This window comes from Caloenas nicobarica, chromosome 14 (assembly GCF_036013445.1).
Source record: "Caloenas nicobarica isolate bCalNic1 chromosome 14, bCalNic1.hap1, whole genome shotgun sequence".
Classification (NCBI taxonomy): Eukaryota; Metazoa; Chordata; class Aves; order Columbiformes; family Columbidae; genus Caloenas; species Caloenas nicobarica.
This window is the reverse complement of record NC_088258.1, coordinates 17,806,797-17,830,616: the sequence shown is the minus strand read 5'-3', so window position 1 is coordinate 17,830,616 and position 23,820 is coordinate 17,806,797. Positions and strand designations below refer to the sequence as shown.

The window sequence follows — 23,820 nt, the reverse complement described above, 5'->3', positions numbered from 1 at the left end:
CCCAGTGCTTTAAAGAAACTCAGTTCTTCCTAATTATGTTTAAAACTTGTTGGGTTTGCAAAGTATTTATTTCATGAATGTTTGTAGACTTAAGCTAATTAAGGCTGTTACAGACCTTCGTATTGCATACCTAACACTCAGTGCACTCATGATATTTTTTCAGACTTAACGCGCTGAAATGAAGAGTCAAGTTGTTAGGGCCTTTGTGTCTCAGGTCTTTGGCGAAGGCAGCAGCGGTGCTGCTAACAGATTAAAAATGTAGACTGCAGAGAAATAAAAATGGTGTCATAGATGGAACTTGTCTTGGCCAAAACGCCTTCGGAAGTAGGTGGTTCATTGGAGTAAGTTGGTGTCTTTGGTAAGCCAAGTGTTCTGTGTAGTTATTGACCAAAACATCTTGATACAAGAAATACTGTTAAGAATCAGTATTTTGGGAGCCTTTTGCTTCTGAGTACAGAGAAGGTCCTGCCAATAACAGTGGTAACTTATCTTTTGTTTATAACGTAACCCGTCCACATTAGGTGATCACTGAACTTAAAAGTGATAGCATGTTATCTTAGATTTTGAGAAGTAGTGTATGTGGTAGAGCAGACAATTGGAACTGAGTAATCAGACATAATTCAGTTTCTGTTAAATGAAGGGATAAAACCAAACTAGTCTGTAACTGTAGTTCTCTTAATTTACTGAACCTTCTGTTCAGTGATGGGTATGATCAACTAGGTTTCACTTGTCTAGTGATCTTCCAAGTTAAAGAGCAAAATGTAAGAGACCTTGATTCCCCAGGCCCCCTTCATATTTTTTGTGTCACGTTCTATTTCTGTGCATGCTGGAAATGAGTATGTCTCACTTGTTGAAATTCCATCTTTTTTATTACAGCTAGGGCTACCCCTTTCTTGTATGTGCCGTGTGCCTTGTAACACTATGTTTGGATCTCAACATCAAATGGTAAGTTTGTCTTCCTTGAGAGCTCTGGGTTTTTTTAATCTGCATTAAATTAATGTCAAGTATGTTGTTAGGAAAAGCTTATTCATGTATTTATTTTTTCAACCTCTGTCTTTGGCGTTACAGGTGTACAAATCGTAGATTGATATCTAAAAAGCCAGCAGCTTATATCTTTGTCTTGTCAGTTGCAAGATATTTTTAGTGGTGTGTAGTAAGGCGCTTTTTAATCCAAGATTTCTAGATTAGGTGTAGTCAGATGGACATTTACAAACTACCTGATGTATTTGTGTTGTGTTTTTCACAAATGCTTTATCTGACCTTCAGGTTATTTTACCTTTGAGAAGAAGAAACTGCAAGCCACAAAGACAGAACTTTGGAGTGCTGTCCATTTTCAATCTGAACACATTTTACCAGTTCAGCAGAAACAATTCTGTATTGTTTGACAAACGTATTTATAAATACATATCTTTTTCTTATTGATAACAGGATGTTGCTTTGTTGGACAGATTAATTAAAGATGATGTTGAGTCTGGAAAACTGCCTTTGTTGCTTGTGGCCAATGCCGGTAAGTGCTATGGACAAACAACAACAAAAAACCCCACACTATTTCATGAATATATAGGAAAACCAAATTAAAAATATGTTTTCTTAACCAGCTTAGTGGTTGTGTGTCAAAAAATTTTGGGAAATATCTTAATGACCACACAATAAATATCTGTATAGAAGGATTTTTATTTAACTGATTTAAAGTTGGATTGTACTGCTGCAGTTCTGCTTATGTCAGTTGATGTATTAATATGACTAGAACTTATTTTAGTGAGTGCAAATCTCTTGTTGAAAATCAGTTTCACATTAACACTTCAGAATTTTGTAATGGATGTGGCATCAACTTTAGCTTTAAAAATTATATTCTTCTTCTAGTTAATTAAACAGAGCTGCTCATTGTTTTAAGTACAAATGAAGGTGGTGACTATTACTTGCTTTGGACTTGGAAAAACATCCGAGATGTTAATTTTGGTTTAGTTTCCTTTAGTTGAGGTCATACTTGGAACATACCAAAAATGTCTTCTGCATTTCTTATCTGAGGCTGTTGGGTCTTTGAGTGCCAAGGACATCTAATTTTCTAAGTATTTTTAGCATATGTTGACAAGCCAAACGAATATTTTTTGTCTAGAATTCTGATTACTCATAAGTCATGATGAACCAGATACAAATATTGTGTAGTGGGCTTTTTTTTTTTTAAACCTCTTCCTTTTGACAACAGTACAAGAGGTGCTTTTATGTTGAGCCCTATTTTGTGTGCTTACCCTTTGTGATTGGTTTTTGTCCATCTCAACACAGGGACCCCAGGTGCTGGACACACAGATAAACTTGGCCGGCTGAAGGAACTTTGTGAGCAGTATAATATGTGGCTCCATGTAGAAGGGTATGAAACTTGACATTTATTTCGCATAACTATATTCATTAAAAAGCCTGACTAACGGACGGCATGTAATTTTACAGCTAACAAGCTGGTAGAGGCCAAAGGACCGTGTTTATTTTTGGCATATTAAGCATGTTGTATGGTTATAATTATTTCATTATATGAGATACAGATCATTTTACATATAGAGGAATAATTAATTGGAGTAGTTATTTCAGCATAGGTTAGTGGTTACCTTTACTCAGATCTTATCTGCCCTTGCATTGAAGAGCTTGGAATCCAAATAAAAAGGCCTTATAGGACAAGTCAGGGGAGCCATTATACACTGATTATTGAGAATGAAATGAGTATGGAAGAGATGACGCTTTAATGAAGGTTGTCAGGAAGACTGCTGCACGTGCAGGGTGCAGCATAACTGGGAGGAGGATTAAACCACGAGGAAAAGAAATTCCAAGCATTAGACAATGTTCATGAAGACTTAATTGCTCTAAGGTTTTTTTTTTTTGAGCCCTGGACTCTGGTTCTCCTGATATGTCATTATATAGTGCTATATTTGCATGTTGTTTATTTTTGATACCAAATTGATGCTGAATTATGGGGTAGTACTTTAGGGGATGATTTCCCCAAAGGTTGGACTGAAGCATTTTTAGATTGAAATGGATTTGGGGTTTTCAAGCTTGGAATACCAAGTAGCAACAACTACTGCACCAGTAATGAAAAATATACAAATGAAAGTTACCTCCCTTTACACATCAACATGAAGTATTTAAACTGAAGGTTAAAATGCTACCTCTTAATACATATTTAATATGTGCTAAAACTGCTTTATTTTTCTAGTGTGAATTTGGCAACTTTGGCTTTGGGTTATGTCTCCTCTTCTGTACTGGTATGTTTTACTATATCTGGAAATGTAATAACGTGCTCTAGATTTTAAGGTCATGATCTAATCAAAATATGTATGGCTTATATTCTGCTTATTGTAATAAACTTCAGGCTGCTACAAAGTGTGACAGCATGACTCTGACTCTGGGTTCCTGGCTGGGTCTCCCGGCTGTTCCTGCAGTGACACTCTACAGACACGAGGACCCGTCTTTGGTACGTTGAACTTCTCAGGCATTATTCTCAAGATCTTGAGACTTCACTTTTAATTACGTTGTAGTGTCTTGTTCATAAGCATCTAAATTATAATTTACAAAAGCTCCCGTATTTAAGCCGTGACACATCCCATAAGCTGGCAAAAATGGAATAATTGAGGAGAGGTTAATAGCGGGGTTTTTTTTGTTTTTCCTCTGTAGTCCTTAGCAGCGGGGCTGACATCCAGTCAGGCTGTGGAGAAGCTCCGCGCGCTGCCGCTATGGCTCTCCTTGCAGTACCTGGGCCATGACGGGATTGTGGAGAGGATAAAACACGGCTCGCAACTGGTGAGCAAGTCGTGGGCATGTTGTTTGTGGATACTTTGCTGCTTTGTGTGTGGGTTTGAGACTGTTCCTAAGAGTCCCCACCTCCTGATTGAACAGTTGCAGTCTCCAAGCAGAAACAAGGTTCAGATTGCAAGGGTAGTACAAGCGCCATCCCAGTGCCTGTCACAGGACCCCGTTATATTTAGGAATGTTTTTATAATAGCTGTTAATACACCTCTCTGATTATTGTAATGCACTGTAGAAGAATCAACTGAAAATACTGTAGTTGTTGACAGTATAGCATATTGGTTCATGTCGTGTTACAGACAAACTATGAAAGCAGAGTAGAGTGTTTGCAGGAGGGATGTGCTTTTACTATCAGCCTATAAATGTTATTAGTTTTTTAAATGATAAATACTTCATTCTTTCTAAACAGTAAACTAAAATAATAATTTCCTTTTTTTTTTTTTACAATGGCAAGTGCACTATTTTTGAAATTGTGTCCTTGCCCTAGTGAAAATGAAAGTCCAATATAATGTGTTTAAAAAATGCATTGTTTATATACAAAACATTTTTCCTTAAAGGTACAGCACTTACTGAAAACCGAAAGAAGGGCAGAATGGAAAGTTGCTGTAATGGTTAACGAAGAACCTATTGGCACAAAAGACACGAGTGACAAAGTATTAGTCATTAAGATTTTGTGGCATCTAAGATTGATCTTAGCTTTTATAATAGTCTATTAATAGTCTTAAAGCACAGTCTTTTCTAATGAAAATAATTTAGGAAAGCCATCATAACCAGTTGCTATGGTAGCTTTGCAACAGTTAACTGTTCTGCTACGCAGTGTGCTTTAGTTAGTCAACGGAGTTGTAATATATCTGGAATTTTCTCAACAAATGCACTAAGACCTTAATTCGATGGAAATCACTTTGTAGTCAACTAAAACCAGAAAATCTTTTTCCATTACATTCTAAACTTACAAATAAGAACTGGATGAATTTCCTGACATCTCGTAGGATTGTGTTCAGAAATAGACACTACAGTAATGACTATTTCATGTTTATCAGAATAATTTTCTCCCTCTAAAATGGTGTGTTTGTGTCTTCCTTTTGTTTCCTTTCTGCTGTGGTCTTCTAGAGCCAAAGGTTGTTGGAAAACTTGAAAAACCTGGATTTCATTAAAACTTCGGTACGGTTTATATTTAATATGTTGGTTGTATAGCTTAGTCTTTGCTTGTTAAATGATAAGAATAACTTTGATTTTAAAAGTTTAAAATATTACTTAAATCATAACCATTGTTTTGAAGGTGCCTGATATCTTTCTAGTTAAGTTCTGGCGTTCAAGGAAATTATATGGCTTGGTTGCGTGTGACCTCTTGGTTGTATTTGTTCCGTTGCTGTGTACTCATGTACTCAGTGGAGCTGACAGAGCAGCATCCAAAAATTGTTTCCAGAAGTGGATTCAATTCCATTTAAACCATGGATTTGTTCAGCAATACCAGTGAAACCAGTTTCTGTGAGCCTCTCTAATACATTTGGGCTGCATCTTCCCCTGCTGTTGGGGTGATCCTTTGAGCCCTGTGAAATTATACACAAAAATTATCCCAGATGAGGTTTTCACACCAGAAATAGTTTTAGAAATTACTAGATGTAATTTCTAAATGATGAGATGAGATGATGATGAATGAGATGTCCCATTCAACAGGGTTTCATGGGTTTATCAGCCCCCCAATTTTAACTGACACTTGATGTATAGAAAATAGATTCAGCTTAGTTTTCTGGGGCAATAGATAATTCATGGATCATTCCGAGTGACAATAACCGTTTCTGTAAAAATTGTTTTTCCAAGAGTATTAGTGGCCTTGGGAGATCAAATTACTCTAGAACTTCCCACTTCTACTAAAATCTTGCATTTGTAGGATTGTGAAAAGTAGCTGCACATTTGCCTCCAGGGGCTGCCCAGCTCATTTCTCCTACCCCCAAAGTAGAATCAGTTATCATCTTGTTATTTCTTCTGGACCTTTCTGGATGTTCTCCAATGATTCTGGGGAAATTTCCAAGAGATTTTTTGGTGTTTTACACGTTAATGTCTGAAAATACTTAAAGCTAAATAAACTGTTTAGTACGGTATATTTGCTAATGAACATTCTTAGGTGTCTTGCTGTATAGTGCCCAAATTTTAATTATGCATAATTTGAATCAATACAATTCTGCTTTATCTGAATAATCTGAATAATGATTTCCTTTCCCTGTGTTTGCTCGCACTCCTAGAGTTAACTTCTAATACTGAGGCAGTGTGATCATTGTTACTGCTGTCAAAACAAAATTATCTGCTTTGCTCAGCAGTCTAAGGAACTATATACTGCATTAAATCTTTAAAATATGTGTGAAAATATATCTAGATTTGTTTTAATTTTTAAGGTTGAAGATGAACTGAGTTCCCCAGTCGTGGTTTTCAAGTTCTTCTGGGAATATTCAAATAGAGGTATGTGATTTATTTAAAAACAAAATCAACCCCCCTCTCTTTATAGTTTAACTCCTAATTTGTAAAATGAATTTGCGGTAAATGTTCTGTAGCGCACTTTTCTTGCATAACAAGGTTTTAGAAAGGCTGTGAATGCTGGTAATGATCTAGTGATAGAATCCATACATGCGATAGCTGCTTTTTTTTTTTTAGCTAGACTGAAGTGTTTTGAATTTCCATGGCAAGTCATGTTCTGCCTTCTTGAGTGAGGATAGATTTGTGTGTGACTTGATGTGGAGAGCAGCTGAGGAAGGTCTCCAAGGCTGCCAGCTCTGGTTGTGCTGAGGACGGAAGATCTTCCTTGGCTCTGTTCAAGCTTTCTGCTCCCTTTACAACTTTAGCAGCTGGTTGCAAGAACCACGTTTCTGTGTGTTACTGACTACACTTGCTGTTGCAATAGTTTTAAAAAGAGCACAACACATTAGGAACAACTCTGGCAATAGTCACGTGTATAGAGTAGCCACACCATATGTGGCTCTGAGCAGAAGGTCCTTGGAAGAGTTTTGTTCTGTCAGTGACAGTGGAGGACATTGGGGAGTTTGTATGTGTACACTCGGGGGGGCGGGGGGAACGTCCAGCTTCATAAAGAATAGAAACATTTCAGTTGGAAGAGACCCTCAAGATCGTGGAGTCCAACCATAACCCACCCCTGGCACTGCCCCATGTCCCTGAGAACCTCATCTCTGGCTGTCCAACCCCTCCAGGGATGGTGACTCCAGCACTGCCCTGGGCAGCCTGTTCCAATGCCCCACAGCCCTTTGGGGAAGAAATTGTTCCCCAGATCCAACCTCAACCTCCCCTGGCGCAACTTGAGGGAGTTTCCTCTCGTCCCGTCACTTGCTACTTGGGAGAAAAGCTGGGATGAGACAAAAGACTGCTACAAAACTTTGTAGTTTTGTTACGAGTGTTGATTTTACTTGTCTGTGGAGTTCTCATGTTGGGCATGGGGGAGGGTTGTTTTGGGTTTTAATCTAATTCATGGTTGCACTTAGAAAGTAAACCTGTTCATCTTGGTGTTGTCAGCTGGCGGATTGCTTTGTACATGGATGCATTTATTTGAAAAGCTTTACTAGGGACAAGTCGCCCTCTTTAATTATAAGGACGTATTATGAAGTCTTTGGCCATTTCTGCATGTTTTATGTGTATAATGGCCTTAAAATTCGTAGTAGCATTTTTGTGTGGTTTATAGCAGAAAGTAATCATTAAAACTTGATTTAAAAGTAGCTGACTGCATCAAATTAAGTATTGCAGCTTGCTGTGACAGGATTTTGCTTTGTGAAAAAAATGTTTTTATTTCTGTTGAGGCATTTGAATGTCAAAACTGAGCAAAGTATTTTATTGCTTGTTTTTAAAACAAATATATTCAATTCTCTGTTTTACTTGTAGTATTTGTCATGTTCGACATACCTTTAAAAAAAAGTCTTTGTTAGTTTGCTTGAGGTCCAGTACATTGTGTAGTTGTGTTACATTACCTAGGAAATGTAATTGTCTTTTATCTGAATTTTAGGTTGCCTTTTGTTTAATTAAGTAAAAATGCACTTTTGTGATTCTTGTATCTTTGGATTCAGATCAGACCTCACATACTGCCCAGGCCTCAACTATTCAGCACCCCATAATAAGCAATGAAAGACACATTTATGACACTTTCAATCAGTGGGTAAGAATGGATTTTTTTTCTCTTTAGGAAAAAAGAAGTGACAGTGGAATGCTTCCAGGGCTGGATTAGTTTGACAATTATTCTTGATCTGTTATTGTTATAAGTGGGCATTTTGGTTTTAAAATATGATTTCACTCTAAAGCAAAGTTGCTTTCACGCTTCTGATTGTTTTACATGTAATTACTACTGAAATTATTACTGCATCTTAAGCTTTTGGTAGTGGATTTTTTTTCTTGGTCCTGTGGGAATATGTGAAAACTTTAGAACTCTTTTTTTTTTTTAACCAGCTAGATACTTCCTTGACCATGGCTGTGTATTCATGGACAGACAATCCTCTTAAGAGCTGGAAAAGACAGACTAATTCTAGAAACCTGTGCTTTCAGAGAGCTGAGCACATAATTATTTTGGGTCCATTTTGTAATAATCATGGTTCCTTAGTGACAGTTTTGCAGGAACCTCTGACTTACACATGTAGCTCACCCTGTGTTGTGTGCCGGCAGCTGGGAGAGCAGCTGGCGCAGCTGGTCCCGGCCAGCGGGGCCGACGTGGTGGAGCTGGAAGACGAGGGCACGTGTGTGCGGTTCAGCCCCCTCATGACTGCTGCAGGTAACGTCCTCCTGTAAAAACTGGGGGTCGCTGTACAATTGTACAACAATCTCCTGGTATAAAAGCAGATATAATCAAGAAACTCTCCAGTATATTCTCATGTGGTGAGGATTTTGTTAATACACAAAACTATCTTGGCTTTACCATTTTGTGCCTTGGCAGTGGGTGCATTAGAGGTACCTCAGCTGCTGTGGGTGACATTGCCTCCCTGCCTCTGCAGAGAAAGACTTTTACTCATTATTTTTTAAATTCTGTAGGATAAGCAAGGCAAAAAGATCTTTGTTCCTGACAGTTATAAAAGAAATACGAAGGATAAACCATCCCTCCCTTCTCTTATCTCAGCTGCTTAACATGAGATGCTTGACCTTTCTACACAGGTGTTTCAACACTGAGATGGTCCTTGTGTCCACAATATAGCTACTTAATTAGAACAACTATTTGCTAAACCTGTAGGTATTTTCTATAATTACTGATGGGGGGAATAAGAATCTGTGTTTTGGAAAGTGTCTTAAATTTTACATTTAAGCCAGCACCACATACATACTCTGTTTAGACTCGGCAGATGCACATAGCACTTGCCGCGGCCCAGGGTGATGCATGGCATGAGAGAATCCTGCTGCACACAGAAATGTACATTTTGGAATAAATCACTTGTTGATGCTGTTATGGTTGGTTGATTGTTAGGTTCCATGCTGGTTTAAGACCAAAAAAACCCTAAGTCGTTACCTGTTTGGCTACGGGAAGAGGAGTTTTTGTGATGTGATGGAAAAGGGCATTGTCCTGATTAGTCTGTAACATCAGAAAATCCTTTTGATTAGCTTATTTTTATGAAATCCTTAGCTGTCTCCATTTTGATGTATCAGTGGATATATAACTGCAGAAAAAAACACCATTATATAGATCAAGATATTTCAATACTATCTGTAAATTATATTTATGGTTGACTTACAGACTGGCTTCTTTACAGATTACTTAATTCAGACATCTGTGTGTGTCCGTTCACTTTTATTACACACTAACACATCAGCTCTTTAGTTCTAGGAACTGAAATACAAGATGTTGATCACTTAGTAGACTGTTTAAAAATGAAGATACCAGTGTTGACAAGTACACTGCAACTGAGAGAGGAATTTGAGCAAGAAGTGAGAAGAACTGTAGGCCTGTTGTATATTGAAGATCTCAGCTGGCCAGGATTAGGTGTTGTAAGGTAAAATTTTCAATATTCTCTTCGTTATGTATTTGGATAGACTGTGCATTAACAGAAAGGAATACGTGATCTCTTTAGTGGTGATTTGTATGTATTGTTTGCTGGCTTTGCACCCAGTTGAAGCTTTTGAGGGCTGTTTAAAAATTACCTTATTCGTGTTGCTTACTTTGAGGTTTGGGTTTTTTTTAAGAAAAGCTGAAGAGCTGTTTTAGCAAAATCAGGACAACAGTTCTAATATTGGAGGCAGCTTAGATTTCTATCTATTGTGAGATTCACGAATATACTGAATAAAACCCTCCAAGTGTCTGTTCTGATCCTCTGATAGAGTCTTCTGGGAAGGATTCTGTACAGTCAAAGCAGCTGAAGTATAACCAGTATATTACCTACAAATCTATTGTGTTCAGTTAAGCCAGCAGCAGCAACCTCCTCCCACCCCCAAATCTCCACTGACAAGCAGCAGTAAACTTGTTGATCTTGTTTTGAGGTTTTTGGTTTGTAAAATACAGAAATTGGTAGAAATCTGCTAAATGTATATGTATTTTTGTATGTATTGTGAAGCGAAATCATTATCTTCTGGTTTGGTTTGAAGATACAACTATCACAGTGATGGGAAGAATGATGACAAACAAGAAAAGGAACTAGAAAAAATCAATACAGAACTTCTGAAAAAATTAAATGAACTGGAGTCGGATCTCACTTTTTCTTCGGGTAATTGCGCTATTTAAAAAACTTCTGTTGGAGCTGAGAGTCACGTCACTGGCTGTGTTAGAATGGTTCAACAGGTCATTTGGACACGGGTTGTTACAATGCAGAATTACACTGCTGCGTATATGGTTATTGCAGAAATGGCTTTAACTGTGTTTGTTCCTCACCCGTTTGAGCTCATAAACGTTGTGCGGGGTGAGCAAAGTGCACAGTTCTCGGAAATACTTGTGAAAACTGAGCGACGAGACCCAAATGTGTTTCTGTGTCAGAACGGACGAAAGCAGCGGAGTTTCCTGTGTGTAAACTGAGCCTTCTCGTTAGCGAAAAGCAGATCTCACTGAAACCCACTGGCCAGTTCGCTGCTTTCTGGGGGTACATTAAAAGCTTCATGTGACTCTTGTGATAATTAGCAGCACTTTCACATTTACATAGTGCCACATTATAGCTGAAATAATATTAATTTGCTTTCTCAGAACTCTGATCTAGCTTTCAAAAATATAGTGCCCTAGTGAAACTAAGTAATGGGTAAATGGCAGCAAGTAATGAGTTTGAAGCATGTTCAACCCTGATACTTATTTTACAACTCCTTTGCTGTATAAAATATCCACTGTTTTTCTTGTTTAGATGTTGTTTTCTCTTCTCTTTTTGAAAGCCCACAGGGCTGAGCTTTTTTTATTAGTCTGCATAATTTATACCTGTGTGGATATTCCACTTAATTAGTGAAGCGGAGGCGGTGGTATTAAGATTTTCCCAATTCACAAGCATGCGTGTGGTATCTATGGCAAGAATACGGTTTTGTACGTGACAAAGACTTGATTCTCCCTGTGCTCGCAGGTCCCGAATTTGGCGGGCAGAAGAACTGCATTTATATTGGCATGGTGACCGAGGACCTGGACGTGTCCGAGTTAGCTGAAACTATTGCAGCAACAGGCAGAGAAATTGAAGAAAATTCCAGAGTACGTATTAATAAATCACAGAGCATTCCGGCACCTCTTTTTTTTCCCCTTCCACGTTGGCTTCATGGTTTTGTTCTTTGTGAAAGTAAACTGTACTTGCCCGCAGTAAACTGTCTTCATGACTGTGGAAATAATAATCTGTGTCCACATAAGGAGAACTTCTGTTAGAGGATTATGATATTCTGAGGGTGTCCTGATTTATGTTCGTGGTCCTGTGTTCATTAGTTCTAATGAAAAACTTTAGTAGTTCTGAAACAGGCTTGTTTTATCACCAAAATTTAAGATGTCAAAACTAAATAAAGGGGAAGGTGGAGGCTGATTGTGAGCTGGGATTGAGACTGTTTACACCAGCTTTAAGATAAAGCTGTGCCCTAAAGTGTACCAAAAAAAAATTAAATGGGTGGCTTAAAAATGGAAATTATGAATTTCCTATTGAAGTAATAAAGCTGATGATTAATTCCTTTTTGTTAAAGGATTTACCTGATTAGAGTTCTCCAAATGTTCTCTAAAGTAGAATTCCTAAATGACCAGTATCACAAAGGAAAGTCTGTCCTTTCATTCCTCTGGTGTTGGGCATTTCATTTCCTCACCTAAAAAAAGGAAAGAGAATGTCAGAAATCCTATTCCTGCCAATGGGAATATGTTGGCTTTGGTAATGAAATATTTCTAGCAGTGTTTTCTGGAGACTTCCTGGCCACTCCTGAAGCCCCTGTGCTGCTTTGAGGGCGAGATGGTTTGTTTGCCTGACTGTGAGGCTGGTTTAAGTCCTGGGTACTTCTAGAAAGCAAAATGGACTCTAAACCTAAAAACTCTTCCCAGTCAGATTCAGCATCTGACGAACACTTCTGTGCCAAGCAGATCTTTGAAGAATTTGGGTCACAGGCTCATTTCTAAGTAAAAGAAAAACATGTACCACTCCCGTTTAAAATGACGTTCTGTCCTCTGGGTATATCTTTAAAAAATCTTGCAGTCAGCCTGTACATTCTTTAATAACAAAATAGTGATTGCCAAATACAGTCTTAAATTAGAAAAATATCTGACTGCAGTGTTGACATCCCCAAAACCTGAATTAAAAAGACAATTTCAAGTCCAAATAATATATATAATAATTTCTGGTTTTTATTAGTTGTTGGAAAACATGACTGAAGTTGTTAGAAAAGGGATACAGGAAGCACAACTTCAGCTCCAGAAAGCAAATGAAGAACGGCTTCTGGAAGAGGTAAGGCATAAACTCGAGTTACCTGGGAAACCTGAAATAACTTGTCCCCCGCGGGCTGGCTGCTCACCACTCACTGTGTGCTCTGCAGGGGCTGCTGCGACAGATACCTGTGGTGGGCTCTGTGCTGAACTGGTTTTCTCCGTTCCAAGCCTCACCAAAGGGAAGAACGTTTAATTTAACAGCAGGTAGGACTTGGTGCATCTGCAGCCATGTAATGCTGTCATTAGAACTGTTTCTGATTTTAAATTAAAATTGCAAAACACTTTCTTTTGCTGATTTGATCATGAGTGACATAATCCACCCTCAGGCTGTACAACATGCTTTTCACTATTTCTGTTACATCCCATAAGAAAATCTTCTAACCTCACTTGTACATTTACATTTTATTCTTGTATGTTGAGTCACATTAAAAAAACCTACATGAGATATTGGCATTTATCAATAGAGGAATAATTTCTGTGACTTTTGGCTACATACGCTGCAACAGGTTGGTGTTTACGCTGTGTCTAGATACATAAGCTAGCGGGGTAGCTCAGGTCTTGGAACATTGCTTCCCCGTGAACATGCAGGTGAATTCTCTGGTGTGTGCTTGCAGAGCGGCACTGGGGTGTCTGCGCTGCGGGAGCTCGAGGTCGCTGTCTGTCCTGGTTTCAGACCGTCTGGCTGCTGCTGCGTTGTTGACGTTCTGGTTTGCGTGCTGAGCAGTGCCAGGTCTGACGGGACAAGCTGAGGGCTGGTATCAACGTGGCCTTGAGGGAGACACTAATAAATGTAATATGACAACGTAAAAGACTCAGCTTTTACTCCTTTTTTTGTAATTCATGTCTGGTGATGCAAAAAGAACTGTCTATAGCTTTTAATTCATTAAGACTGATGTACTAATATCATACTTTCTGAAATTAGAATTTTTCACCGCAATATCCTTAGAATATTCCTGAACGCTGTAGTGTCTGTTGGGCCTAGAACAAGGGCCCGGCTGTCTGTGTGTCTGTCAGCAGCGAGGAAGGATTTCCGCTGTAGTTGGGCCTTTCTGATTCCTCATGTGCCAATGGGGATGTTCTTAGGGTAGAGAACCCAGGTTTCCTGGGAATGCTCACCCCTCACAGCCACACACCCCTTCCACCTGCACCATTCAGCAGCTGGGAGGAGAAGGGAAAAGGAATATCAGGGGTAGCAGTGTTGCAGAGTGTGTGGGGAAACATCACTCATCTTTGTAAGGCTCAGCACTCGGAGCCCCAGCACTTGGGAACCACCATCCAGTTGCAGTTTCAACTCAACCCAGCACGTGCAGTTTCAGAAATGTGCAGTAAAAATAAGATTGTTGCACACCTTTATAAACACAGATGGACAGAAACCTTGCCTAGTTTGTGCTGTATTCAACTTAATACTTTTTGTTTAACCCGCAGGCTCTCTAGAATCCACAGAATCTACATACATATCCAAGGCCCAAGGAACAGGCAATACTTCGCCACCAACTCCTACTTCCAGCCTTGCAAAGCAAAGACTTCCTGGTAAGTTCCTACGTCTTAATTTCTGAAATTTGCTAAAACCTCCTGCCATCTGAGTTGCATGACACAAAACCAGCATCATTTTCCGTCTCTCGTAATATCTGGAACTAGAGCTCATCTTCTAATACCTCAAGTCTGCCTTAAAAACCTAAATTTAAACACTGCACAGAACACCAGCCCTGTATGTTTTCTCCCCAAGAATTCTTCCTGGGAAGGAAATCTTCCTACAGGGAGCTGTTATCCCATTAACTGCCAACTGCCTATGAAGTCTGGCATCTTCCTCTGGAATATTATGAGGTTGAGTTTTAAAAATCAGCAGGTAACAAGCCGAAAGTTTTATTTGAAATAAAAGCATTGATAATGTATAATTGTGTATTTGAGCCACTGCATTTCTGTTGCTACCCAATATTTTGTGGACAAAGTCATTCTAAGGTGAAGATCTACTACATCTGTGCCACTTTCTTTGTAGTTGTATTATTACAGCAATTAATGTTGATTTGCCTGGCAGGAAGACCATAGTTTGAACTCACCTATTGAGCTGTTTGGCTTCCAGCCTGCAATTTTCAGCACAAATTTTTATCCTCGAATGACCTCACTGAGCACACGGGCAGCTCGGTGTTCAGCTGAATTTCAGCAGTTTCTGTTCACACAGGATAACATGAGTGCTGGTGCCTTGTGTACGTAGCTGTAAGTGCGTGTCTGTGCTTCAGGTACAAGCCAGTACCCAAATTGAATCTATTTCTTTGCAGTTGTGAAATTCAGGTATTTTCTTTGAAACTGAAGTTGTGCATACAGCGTTTTGTATTTGCTGCCTTCATTGGTACCGCGTTCTTCAAACACTTTACAGGCCAGAAAATTTTTAAAAGGTCTCTGAGAAGTTCCGATGGATTCAGTGAGACGAGCTCAGTCAGTCACTGTGATGACCTGGAGAGGATGGATCAGAGACCCCCGACTCTGTCCCCTGGCCAGGAGCGAGGACCTTCGGAGACTGAAAAAACAGAGGAGCAGGAGAAGGTGGCACAGGCGATAACTAAAGACACTGAGGACATTCCAAGTGACAAATCGCCAAATGACTGCACGAAGGTAGAGGAACAAGAAAGTCAAAGATAAAATCCTGCTGGTGGGTTTCAGACTTTGCGGAGGAGGCCCGAGCCCCGGGAGCCGGGGTGTTAATGACACATTTAAAACGTGACCAGTGCCACATGCTAGTACAGTAATAACTGTAACTGGGTAACTGGGATTTTGCACAGACATAAATTCCCCCCATGGGACAGAGATTTGTCTTATCCTACACTTGTTACAGTTGCTTTAATCCTCTATTATGTCAGTGTCACCAAAGTACTAGTGAAGTTCATTAACTGCTCATAACCATTTGTAAAAACTGTTGGCAGTTCTCCTTCCTAGGCATGGGTGTAGTTGGTAATGAACCAATCAGCCAAACCTGAGAATACAGGTGCACCAAATAATTGTTAAATGATCTAATTTTATGTTAACACACTTTAAAAATAATCAACTGCCCATTGTTCACCTTTTTTAATATTTAAAATCCAGTTTAGCAGCTCCTGCAGGCACCACTAGCTGCGTTTCACTCCTTTTCTCCCCTTAGGAAGGTCACCCAGCAGTTGTGAGCAGTGACTGCCGGGTGCATCGGTGTCACTGAGCGGCTTGTTGCCATCGGCCAGTTTTTCTTGCTGTTGTGTGACTGGACCCGGCCCAGGCCCCAGGGACAGCAGGGAATAAGTTAGTGATTATTTTTTTTAAGCCTTTGAGGAGGATCTAGTGCCGGTGCGTGCTGGAACGGCCGCTTGCTTGTGTCACCGGGACAAATCGCCAACACCCCTTTTCCTTTGCACAGCAGTTACAAACCAAATCCTACTGAACACATTTGTCGTGTGACCGGAGTTCTTTTGTTGTGTATTTTTAAAGCTAGTTGTAGTAAAGCTTGAAAAACCAATACATTTGTGATGGTTTCAACACTTTTTTAAATAACAGTAACTTACCTATAGCAGGAGTTGTACAGATTGAGAGAAATTATATAGGTTATCTACACTACAGCACAACTTCTTAGTAGCTACAATGACTAAAGGCACAAGCAAAGCTTTGGGTAAATCAACCCTTAAGGTGGAGCAGTGTCCCCCTGCCCCCAAAATTATCTTAATGAATTGCTGCAAATTTGCAGAGCCTCTTGTGTAAAGGAGCTTTTTGGATAAGTTTCCTTTCCCAAAGATACATGATTTTGGGGGAAAACCACCCCATCCCTGTAGAACTGGATCCAAGTACTGCAGTTTGCTTCATTTGGGTTTTGTTTGGGGATTTTTCTCCCCTCTAAAAGGTGAACTGTAAGATGGGTTGTAGTGGTAGCAGGACTGACCTTGATCATCTAACAAACTGGGGGGTTGGAGTTGTACTGGCACCTGATTTGACTTTCAGCTTCTGGAGCCTGTGCGGTGGGGATGTGTGAACAAGAGTGATTGAGGGAAATCAGTGCAATTTTTCTGAAGTGCAAAAACAACTAAGTTGACTAGTCTTCCTTCTTGGGTTCTTTGGTGCAATGAAGTATGTTAATAAGAGTAATTTGTTGGGGATAAAGCTATCTCCACAAAGATTAATTTTTAATGTTTTTATATTTGGAAGTGTTAAACTAGTAGTTTTGTTGGAATGAGCTTCATTCTTTAGATACTTTCTGAATGTTTCAATAAAGATTCTTCAAATTATTACTCTTGAATTAATTAATTGTTGAAGGATACTTCCCTAGATTTTAGTAAGCGTTAAGTGTAGGCAACTGTATTTCACTTTGTGTAGAAAATCATTTTCTAAAGTGTTTTAAAGAGTCAATGTAATCAGTTCCCTTCTCGGGCTCTCAGCACTGCTGCCTCTCTGTATCTGTGCTCATCAATTTACTGCACTGGAACAACAGAACATAAAGCCAAATTCTTGCTTTAAAGTAGCAGGAATTCCTACATAAGTAATGCAGAAAAAGCAAGTTACTTCTGTCAAAATACTTTATTTTGAAAAGCACAGGAACAATAGTATTTGTGACCAGCAATACGCTTTTTTGCAACAAATTGCTCTTCTCGCAAGCCTAGACTTCCCTAAAGCAGTTGTGGTGTTTGGTTCCAGGTTAGATCTTGTCAGAACAAACCTGTTCCCACAACCCTTCTTCATTTTTTTTGTAGATGCGAGGTTTCCTGTCAGGAAATAGGGAGCGAGATGGAAATGGATGTTCTTTTAAAAATGTTAATGTAGATCTAATGTGGGAAACAAAGTGGGGTGGCTCAGCCAGGGGCGATGTGGAAAGATTCTGAAAAACAAGATGGGGGCAAGAGCTGCTTGACATTCAGGATACAGAGTTCTCGATTATTCTGCCTTTTAATAAGATTATTTCCCACCCACCCCAGCCAGCGCACTGTGGAAAGTTTTGACAGCCTGTCAGACCCCACCCCTCTCTCGACTCAGCCAAATGGAGGAAAAAAAAGACAGTTTCAGGTACCTGTAAAATCTGTTCATCATCTTGTTCCAGCCAAAAATCCACGTATGGGAAAGGCCTCCAGAAATAGGGCCCGATGTGCAGCTGTTCTGTCTTTGTATCGTAAACATTTGTCAGCTGTAAGGACAGCGGGGCCGTACGCGTTAGACAGGGTGCACAGAGGGGAAGGGGACAGCTGACAAACGAGACATTAAACTGTAACAAACCCAGAACCGCAGGGATTATGCCCATGACCTGAATCTCTTTACATAAGTTGCGCTGCTGGTCCCACCCCAGGAAGGACCAGGCTGACCCCAAACCCCGAGAGCTCGGCGGGTTTCATCTCTACCCGTGTCCTTCCCCTCCGCTCCTCCATCTTCCTCATCTGGTTTGTTACTGACAGAACATTACCAAAGTATTGTTTTCTTCAACCTTTTGACATTTTACCCCTAACTGGTCTCCCCTTCCAGCAAAAATACCCTTTCTTGCCGTTATTTTTACTCACTGTTGCTCCTGTTAAAACATGGGCTGAACGCAAATCCTTATCTGGCCCCTTTTCTGGGAAGGTTGCAGGGAAAATCTCTGCTGTTTTAACGTTCACAGCTGGGAGAAAATAGTGTTTAAATACAGAAACGATGGATTCTTACAAGACACTTGTTTGAAATGACCACATCCCCAACATGACTGTATTGCAGGAACTTTAAACCACACCAGATATTCTTCTTGTATTTCTCTCTTGCCTGTGACAGCATATTTCTACTTATTTTGATGTTGCTTTGGCAGCCTTGCAACATTCCAGAACATTTTCAGAGATCAACTAATTTGAAAAAATACAAAATTAACAATGAAAAGAAGGCTGAATTCTAACCCCAAAGGTGAGTGTAGTAGCTTGATTATTGGCCAAAGTCCAGTGAACCAAAATGAAGCTGCTTGTGTTTGTTCACAGCCACATCCCCGTATGCAGCTCCCCAGCTGTGGCACCAGAGGAAAACTTCTATTTCTACCTACACCTCCAACAGCAGCACTGAACTTTTAGGCTGGACTCTACCCCATCATTAGAACAGCCCCTTTAATACAAAAATCTGAAAACCCAACCAATTACAAAAAAACTAATTGAATTCTAATTTAACTCACCTATTCCGTAAATTATTGGAAAGTGAATATCCTTTTCTTCTCTGTCATTTAGTTCTGTAAGGAAGAAAAAAAAAAAAAAAAAAAAAAGAAGTCGTAGAATTTTGGATCTTTTTCTGAGCAGCATTCATTTAGTTGCGTGTTACCAGAGAAGAACAGGGCTGATGTTGCATAAAGAGAGAAAAAAAGATGGGACAGGCGAACACCATCACACTGGGGCCTGGAACAGCCGCCTCCGGCCTCGTGCCGCTCCGATTTTGCAGGGGAAAAAAAATCCACAAAGCAAAACTACAATGATGCCAAGTTTCAAAGATGTAAAAGTCACCAACAGCGCTGAAATGCAAAAATAATGGAAATACAACCTGGATGTAATATGAAGAAAAGGAAATTACCACACATGCTACGGGCAATAAAACATCACACCTCGTTATGGAGGACTCTGTTCTTTCTTACAGGGCACATAAAAGAGCTGTGTGCGGGGGAAAAAAAAAAAATCACACCTGCACTAGGATTTTAGCCAAGATACTTCAAAACCTAAGGAAACATTTTCTTACGTGTCACGCAGAAAGTCACCAAATGAAGCTCATCGGGCTGGAGATGGAAGGCTCCTGCAGCAACAAGGACAACAGCAGCGTGAGACCGATGGGGGCACCGCCCACAGACTGGGCACTAGGGGCAGATGCACCCGCCGCAGCGCAAACAGCGATGGGCAGACTTGCTGCAAACTCACTTGTATAAAATTAACACCAGGGCTACTAAATGTAACGAGGACTTACAGCGAGTAGCTGTTTGTAATAGCAAAAATGTGCTAAGAGTGCTGTGCCACATCTTATACAGACACTGGTTTAGCTCTGGCATCACATCAGCTCTGCTTTAGTTCACTACGCATTTAAGACCTTATATTTACATGTATTTCCCTAAAATATTACATATAGAGTGAGCAATCCCAGTCTTTCATTTGCTGTATTTTAATTATGCTTTTCACCATCCCACACGCCAGCTAAAAAACTTCTCCTTTTTTCGAAATTCTAATACCACTACAGCGTTATTGTATCAAATTGTAACTCGATGCATGAAAATCAGAAAGTTGAATAAAATAAATTAACCAACTTAATTCTGTACAGAACTCTCACAGGCCCCATAACACAGGAATCACCAGGTGCGATGGCCACGAGGGACCGTCCCAGGACCGCTGCCGGTTCTGTTTTGTTCGGCCCTGTCCCCCGCAGCCCACGGCGCTGAGCGTGAGCCACAGCACGGATGGGGGCTGAGCACGGGCTTCATGCTTCCAGTTTGTTCATAAAGCACCACAGTCACTTCTCAGACTATAGATTTTATAAACAGACGTCACATCTTCCATCAGACAATTCCAAATGCTAATTAAATTTAACCTCATCGCATTAAGGTATGAAATGAATAGTAACTAATGAAGTCACCCACATCTATAGATGTAGACAGTGACAACACTGGACCCAAACCACGTAGCGTTTCGGCAGCAGAGCCAAGAACCCAGCCTGGCTGAGCTGAGCTCCAGTTCTACCCGCTGGAATATAAAGCAGGAAGAAATGCCCAGTTCAGCGCCCCATCCCACAGCGGCCACAGCCTCAGGAGCCCAACCCCTCTCCGGACCAAGTTCTCAGGTCGACACCCTTCAACATGAATCCACACATCCTTCCATGAAAAGACAGGGGGCTCAGAACACAAGCAAACTACCCAAATCCTGACAGAACTTTTTGTTTGTTTGTTTTGGACATGAGAGTGGAAAAAACGTGAACTTACTAAGAAGCTGATTAGTAAGTTTTTGTGATAACTGCCTATCATCATTGAAACCTCCAACTAGGTGCACTTCCAGCCTGACAGAGATGGAATAACAGGAAACAGCAGTTAAAACAACATCCCAAAGTCAACAGCGTTACAAAATAACCCCCAGCCCAGACTGCAAAGCGACCAGTAGAGAAGCCTCACATGTTGATGGTGATTCCCTTCTGAACGGCGCAGGGATCACCCAGGAAATAGCACAAATTTAAAAGTCAGGAGGCACTCGCATGCAATTCCACCTGACCCAGGGGCAGCTCTGAGGGTCAGCGCCTCGGCTTTGGACTGGATTAAGTAACCACCTTCCAGTTCCCAAGAAAGGGTTAATTAAACGTGAAGATTTTTGCTCCTGTGACCTCACGACTACTCTGGATCATACACAAGGTTCTTCTCTGAGAAGTGTCTATGTAAGGACAAGCCCTGACAAATGATGTGCTTTTAGAAACCAGATCTTCTAAGCTTAGTGAGTTCTTGTTCTTATCCAACTGTAGTTTGATAAAGGGCAAAAACCTCCACATCCAGGAAGAACGCTGTTCGCTAAGTTCCATTTCAGAGCTTTTTCCCCCGCCCTCCTACCCCTCTCCTCTGTTTTGGTTGGTTTTTGTTTGGTTGGTTTTGTTGTTGTTGTTTGGTTTTGGTTTTTTTTATTTTAATGTGGGACTTCCTAAAATCCCAGATGGATTCTCAGATCCCAAGAGGAATTTCCAAGACCAACAGTCTAGAAGGAAAAATAGACCATAAATCAAAAACCAGTTGTTTGGAAGGTTCTTCACATCTGAAACAGAAGTTAAATGGCAAACTGCAAACATGAAACTTCAGGATGGCAGTTTTACAGAGACACTACTCAGAGCAGAACTGTGTTTTAAGCCACTGTTAAAAATGCCCTCAAAATCATAATCAAGGAAATCATTCTAACTTTACGTGTGATTCCTGATCAAGAGATATTTCTTGCACAATTACCTTCTCTGAGCCCCATATAATCACATAAAAATTCCCCAACCTTAACACCTGCAACAACGTCTGTGCAAACGGCACCCGAGCAGCAGAGCAGAGCTGACCTTCCGCGTCCCGTGGGGTCAGGGAAGGACTTCACCGCGCTCATGACGAGCGACACCTCGGCCTCCGTGTCCGACCCGTCGCAGTGCGTCAAGCACGTGGCTCCGCTGCCTGAGGAAGACGTTATTGGAGGCTGTTAATTATTTTAATTAGGCAGCGTAACAGTTTACACCACTGTAGTGGAGTAAGAGCTGCATCCAGCACCTTCTCACCCGTGCCGGGACAGCAGCCTCCAGCAGGAGACGCGGGCTGACCGAACGAGGTGATAACCTCATCGTGGGCTGTGTTATCAAATCACCAAAATCACGCGAAGGGTACAAGCGCCCTCTTAACCAAGACCAGGCAACATCTCTGATGTCTGAAATTCGAGTACGCAGCAAGGATCCTTCTGCAAATTCTCCCTCTGTTATTGTTATAACACCAAGCCCCGCAGGCCTGAGCTGCCGAGCACGGCCACAGGAGCAGATCGAGTTTGGGATCTGCTCACCGAGCAGCCAGAACATGAACCTCCAACACTGAACACCCCGACTCTTCGAACAAGTCGCTCAGTTAATACAACACCCGACTTTTTGCAATTCAAGTTGATATAACTGCAGTTTATTAATGCAGCATCACCCAGTAGTAATTAATTATTTCGGGCGTACGGGTTTTGTTCTGAATGCCCTTTAACGATACCTGTGTGTCGGAGCACAACTATGTGGCAGGTAGTTGCATCGTCTGATCCAAGAATGGAAACAGAACCTGTTTTGAAGGGGAGAAATGCCGTAAGGACCCCGCTCTGAAAATCATTGCTCCAGGAGAACAAACATTTCTGTTCCCACCTACCATCTCTAGGGGTGGTCACTGCAAACTCCCGCTGCTGGACGTAGAGGAGACCTTTGGGCTCCACCACCCGAGCAGGCTGACTTCTCAGAACTTTTGCCTTTTCCTAAAGATAAATGATAACAGAGACTACAGTGGCTGAACCCTCAGGTGTATCTGTTACTTGACGGAAACATCAGTTCTGAGAAGCAAAGGGAGCCTGGTCAGAGAGAAACAGACGTATTTTGTATTTCGGAATATTCTGGACTTTGAGAATTTTTCACTTTCCTGCCACTGATCCAGTTAATTGTTAAATCCCATCATTCCATAAACAGACAAAACCCTTTATAGATGACGGAGACACAACAAAAGGCAGAAAGACTTGGCGATTAGGCCATACCAGACCTGACCGCGGAAGTTTAGTTAGGACGGGAGTATTTTTAAGTGTAGAAGTTTTGGTCTTTTCCTGCCATCATCCAGCACGTTTACGTAGTACTTACCAAAATATCTCCATTTGTCGGCTTAGCGCCCGGACGGCCCAGCGTCCCGCGGAGCCGCACAGGCCTGCGGCGCCAGCAGCGCGTTGCCAGCCCGGGGCTCAGGAAACGCTTCACCGTCCTATCCAACCTGCAGCAGCAAAACCTCCGTTTCCAGAAACGTTTTCTCACGAGAAACACGTTCCCAACCAGCTCGGCAATTCTCGGTTCACCGTCACCCTCGGGGTTACGTTTACAGAGTGGAAATGGTGTCAGGGCCTTCCAGAAAGTTACGGCTTTCGCTTTCGTGCCCGGTTTTTGTCGCTTGGCACGGAACGGGCCGGCGGTTTCCCCGCAAGCCGGGAGGGGTCGGGGCCACACACCGCCCGGCCCGCCGCCCCCCGGACACGGATTTTCCTCATTTCCACTCAACCCGGGGCCTTCCCGCCGCCACAGCGCGGGGATCGCGCCGCTGCGGAGCCGCGTTCCCCGGCCCGGCCGCCCCGAGCCCGGGGCCGCCGCCGCCGCTCCTCACCTCGAGGTGCGGGTGGGCGCGGATCAGGTCCCCCGTGGGCCGGGCCAGGTCGATCCGCTCCCCGTTCACCAGCAGCGGCATCGCGGGCAGCGCCCGGGCCCGCGGCGGCGGCGGCGGCGGCGGCGGCGGCGGCGGCTCCGCGTCCTCCCGGCGCCGGGCCGGGCCTCGCCGCCAGGGCCGCTGGGAAGGGGCCGGGCCGGGCGGGGCAGCGGCGGCACCGCCCGCGGGGGCAGCGGGGGCTGGGACTGGGGCTGGGCCGGGGCTGGGCCGGGGCTGGGCCGGGGCTGAGCGGGGGCTGGGACTGGGGCTGGGCCGGGGCTGGGCCGGGGGCTGGGCCGGGGCTGAGCGGGGCTGGGCCGGGGGCTGGGACTGGGGCTGGGCCGGGGCTGGGCCG

General features: G+C 42.0%; 2 protein-coding genes across 5 annotated transcripts in view; one reads left to right on the top strand and one right to left on the bottom strand.

Annotated features, from left to right (window-relative positions):
- PDXDC1 (pyridoxal dependent decarboxylase domain containing 1) overlaps positions 1-16,865 on the top strand; it is a 31,076-nt gene extending 14,211 nt beyond the window's left edge. The window contains exons 7-23 of the mRNA XM_065645125.1: positions 877-945; positions 1,429-1,507; positions 2,284-2,368; positions 3,203-3,251; positions 3,359-3,460; positions 3,661-3,786; positions 4,903-4,953; positions 6,186-6,249; positions 7,857-7,945; positions 8,446-8,551; positions 9,587-9,758; positions 10,348-10,466; positions 11,298-11,419; positions 12,546-12,638; positions 12,727-12,823; positions 14,045-14,149; positions 14,994-16,865. Of these exons, the coding sequence (XP_065501197.1) occupies positions 877-945; positions 1,429-1,507; positions 2,284-2,368; positions 3,203-3,251; positions 3,359-3,460; positions 3,661-3,786; positions 4,903-4,953; positions 6,186-6,249; positions 7,857-7,945; positions 8,446-8,551; positions 9,587-9,758; positions 10,348-10,466; positions 11,298-11,419; positions 12,546-12,638; positions 12,727-12,823; positions 14,045-14,149; positions 14,994-15,256 (1,791 nt within the window). The 3' untranslated portion in view covers positions 15,257-16,865. The remainder of the gene's footprint in view (positions 1-876; positions 946-1,428; positions 1,508-2,283; positions 2,369-3,202; positions 3,252-3,358; positions 3,461-3,660; positions 3,787-4,902; positions 4,954-6,185; positions 6,250-7,856; positions 7,946-8,445; positions 8,552-9,586; positions 9,759-10,347; positions 10,467-11,297; positions 11,420-12,545; positions 12,639-12,726; positions 12,824-14,044; positions 14,150-14,993) is intronic.
- A 269-nt stretch (positions 16,866-17,134) lies between these two features.
- On the bottom strand, positions 17,135-23,588 carry NTAN1 (N-terminal asparagine amidase). 4 transcript variants are annotated; one of them, XM_065645126.1, is made up of 10 exons: positions 23,427-23,588; positions 22,440-22,542; positions 22,290-22,355; positions 21,617-21,725; positions 20,523-20,596; positions 19,298-19,351; positions 18,747-18,800; positions 18,118-18,215; positions 17,637-17,750; positions 17,135-17,447 (listed from the first exon to the last, which is right to left on the bottom strand). In XM_065645126.1, the coding sequence occupies exons 1-10, from the start codon at positions 23,505-23,507 to the stop codon at positions 17,268-17,270; spliced, it is 933 nt and encodes a 310-aa protein (XP_065501198.1). In that variant the 5' UTR covers positions 23,508-23,588; the 3' UTR covers positions 17,135-17,267. The 4 variants fall into 4 exon arrangements, with proteins under 4 accessions (XP_065501198.1, XP_065501199.1, XP_065501201.1 ...); XM_065645127.1 differs by having other exon boundaries at positions 17,135-17,334; XM_065645129.1 differs by lacking the exon at positions 23,427-23,588 and adding an exon at positions 22,916-23,029.
- Positions 23,589-23,820: the final 232 nt, after the last annotated feature.

What these genes read in the sequence shown, in the direction of transcription:
- NTAN1 (XM_065645126.1), bottom strand. Translation starts at nt 23,507, where the DNA reads ATGCCGCTGCTGGTGAACGGGGAGCGGATCGACCTGGCCCGGCCCACG. An exon ending in AGTTGTGCTCCGACACACAG is followed by an intron (nt 21,726 to 22,289) that starts GTATCGTTAAAG and finishes CGTCTTCCTCAG; the next exon opens with GCAGCGGAGCCACGTGCTTG. An exon ending in GACCCCACGGGACGCGGAAG is followed by an intron (nt 20,597 to 21,616) that starts GTCAGCTCTGCT and finishes CATCTCTGTCAG; the next exon opens with GCTGGAAGTGCACCTAGTTG.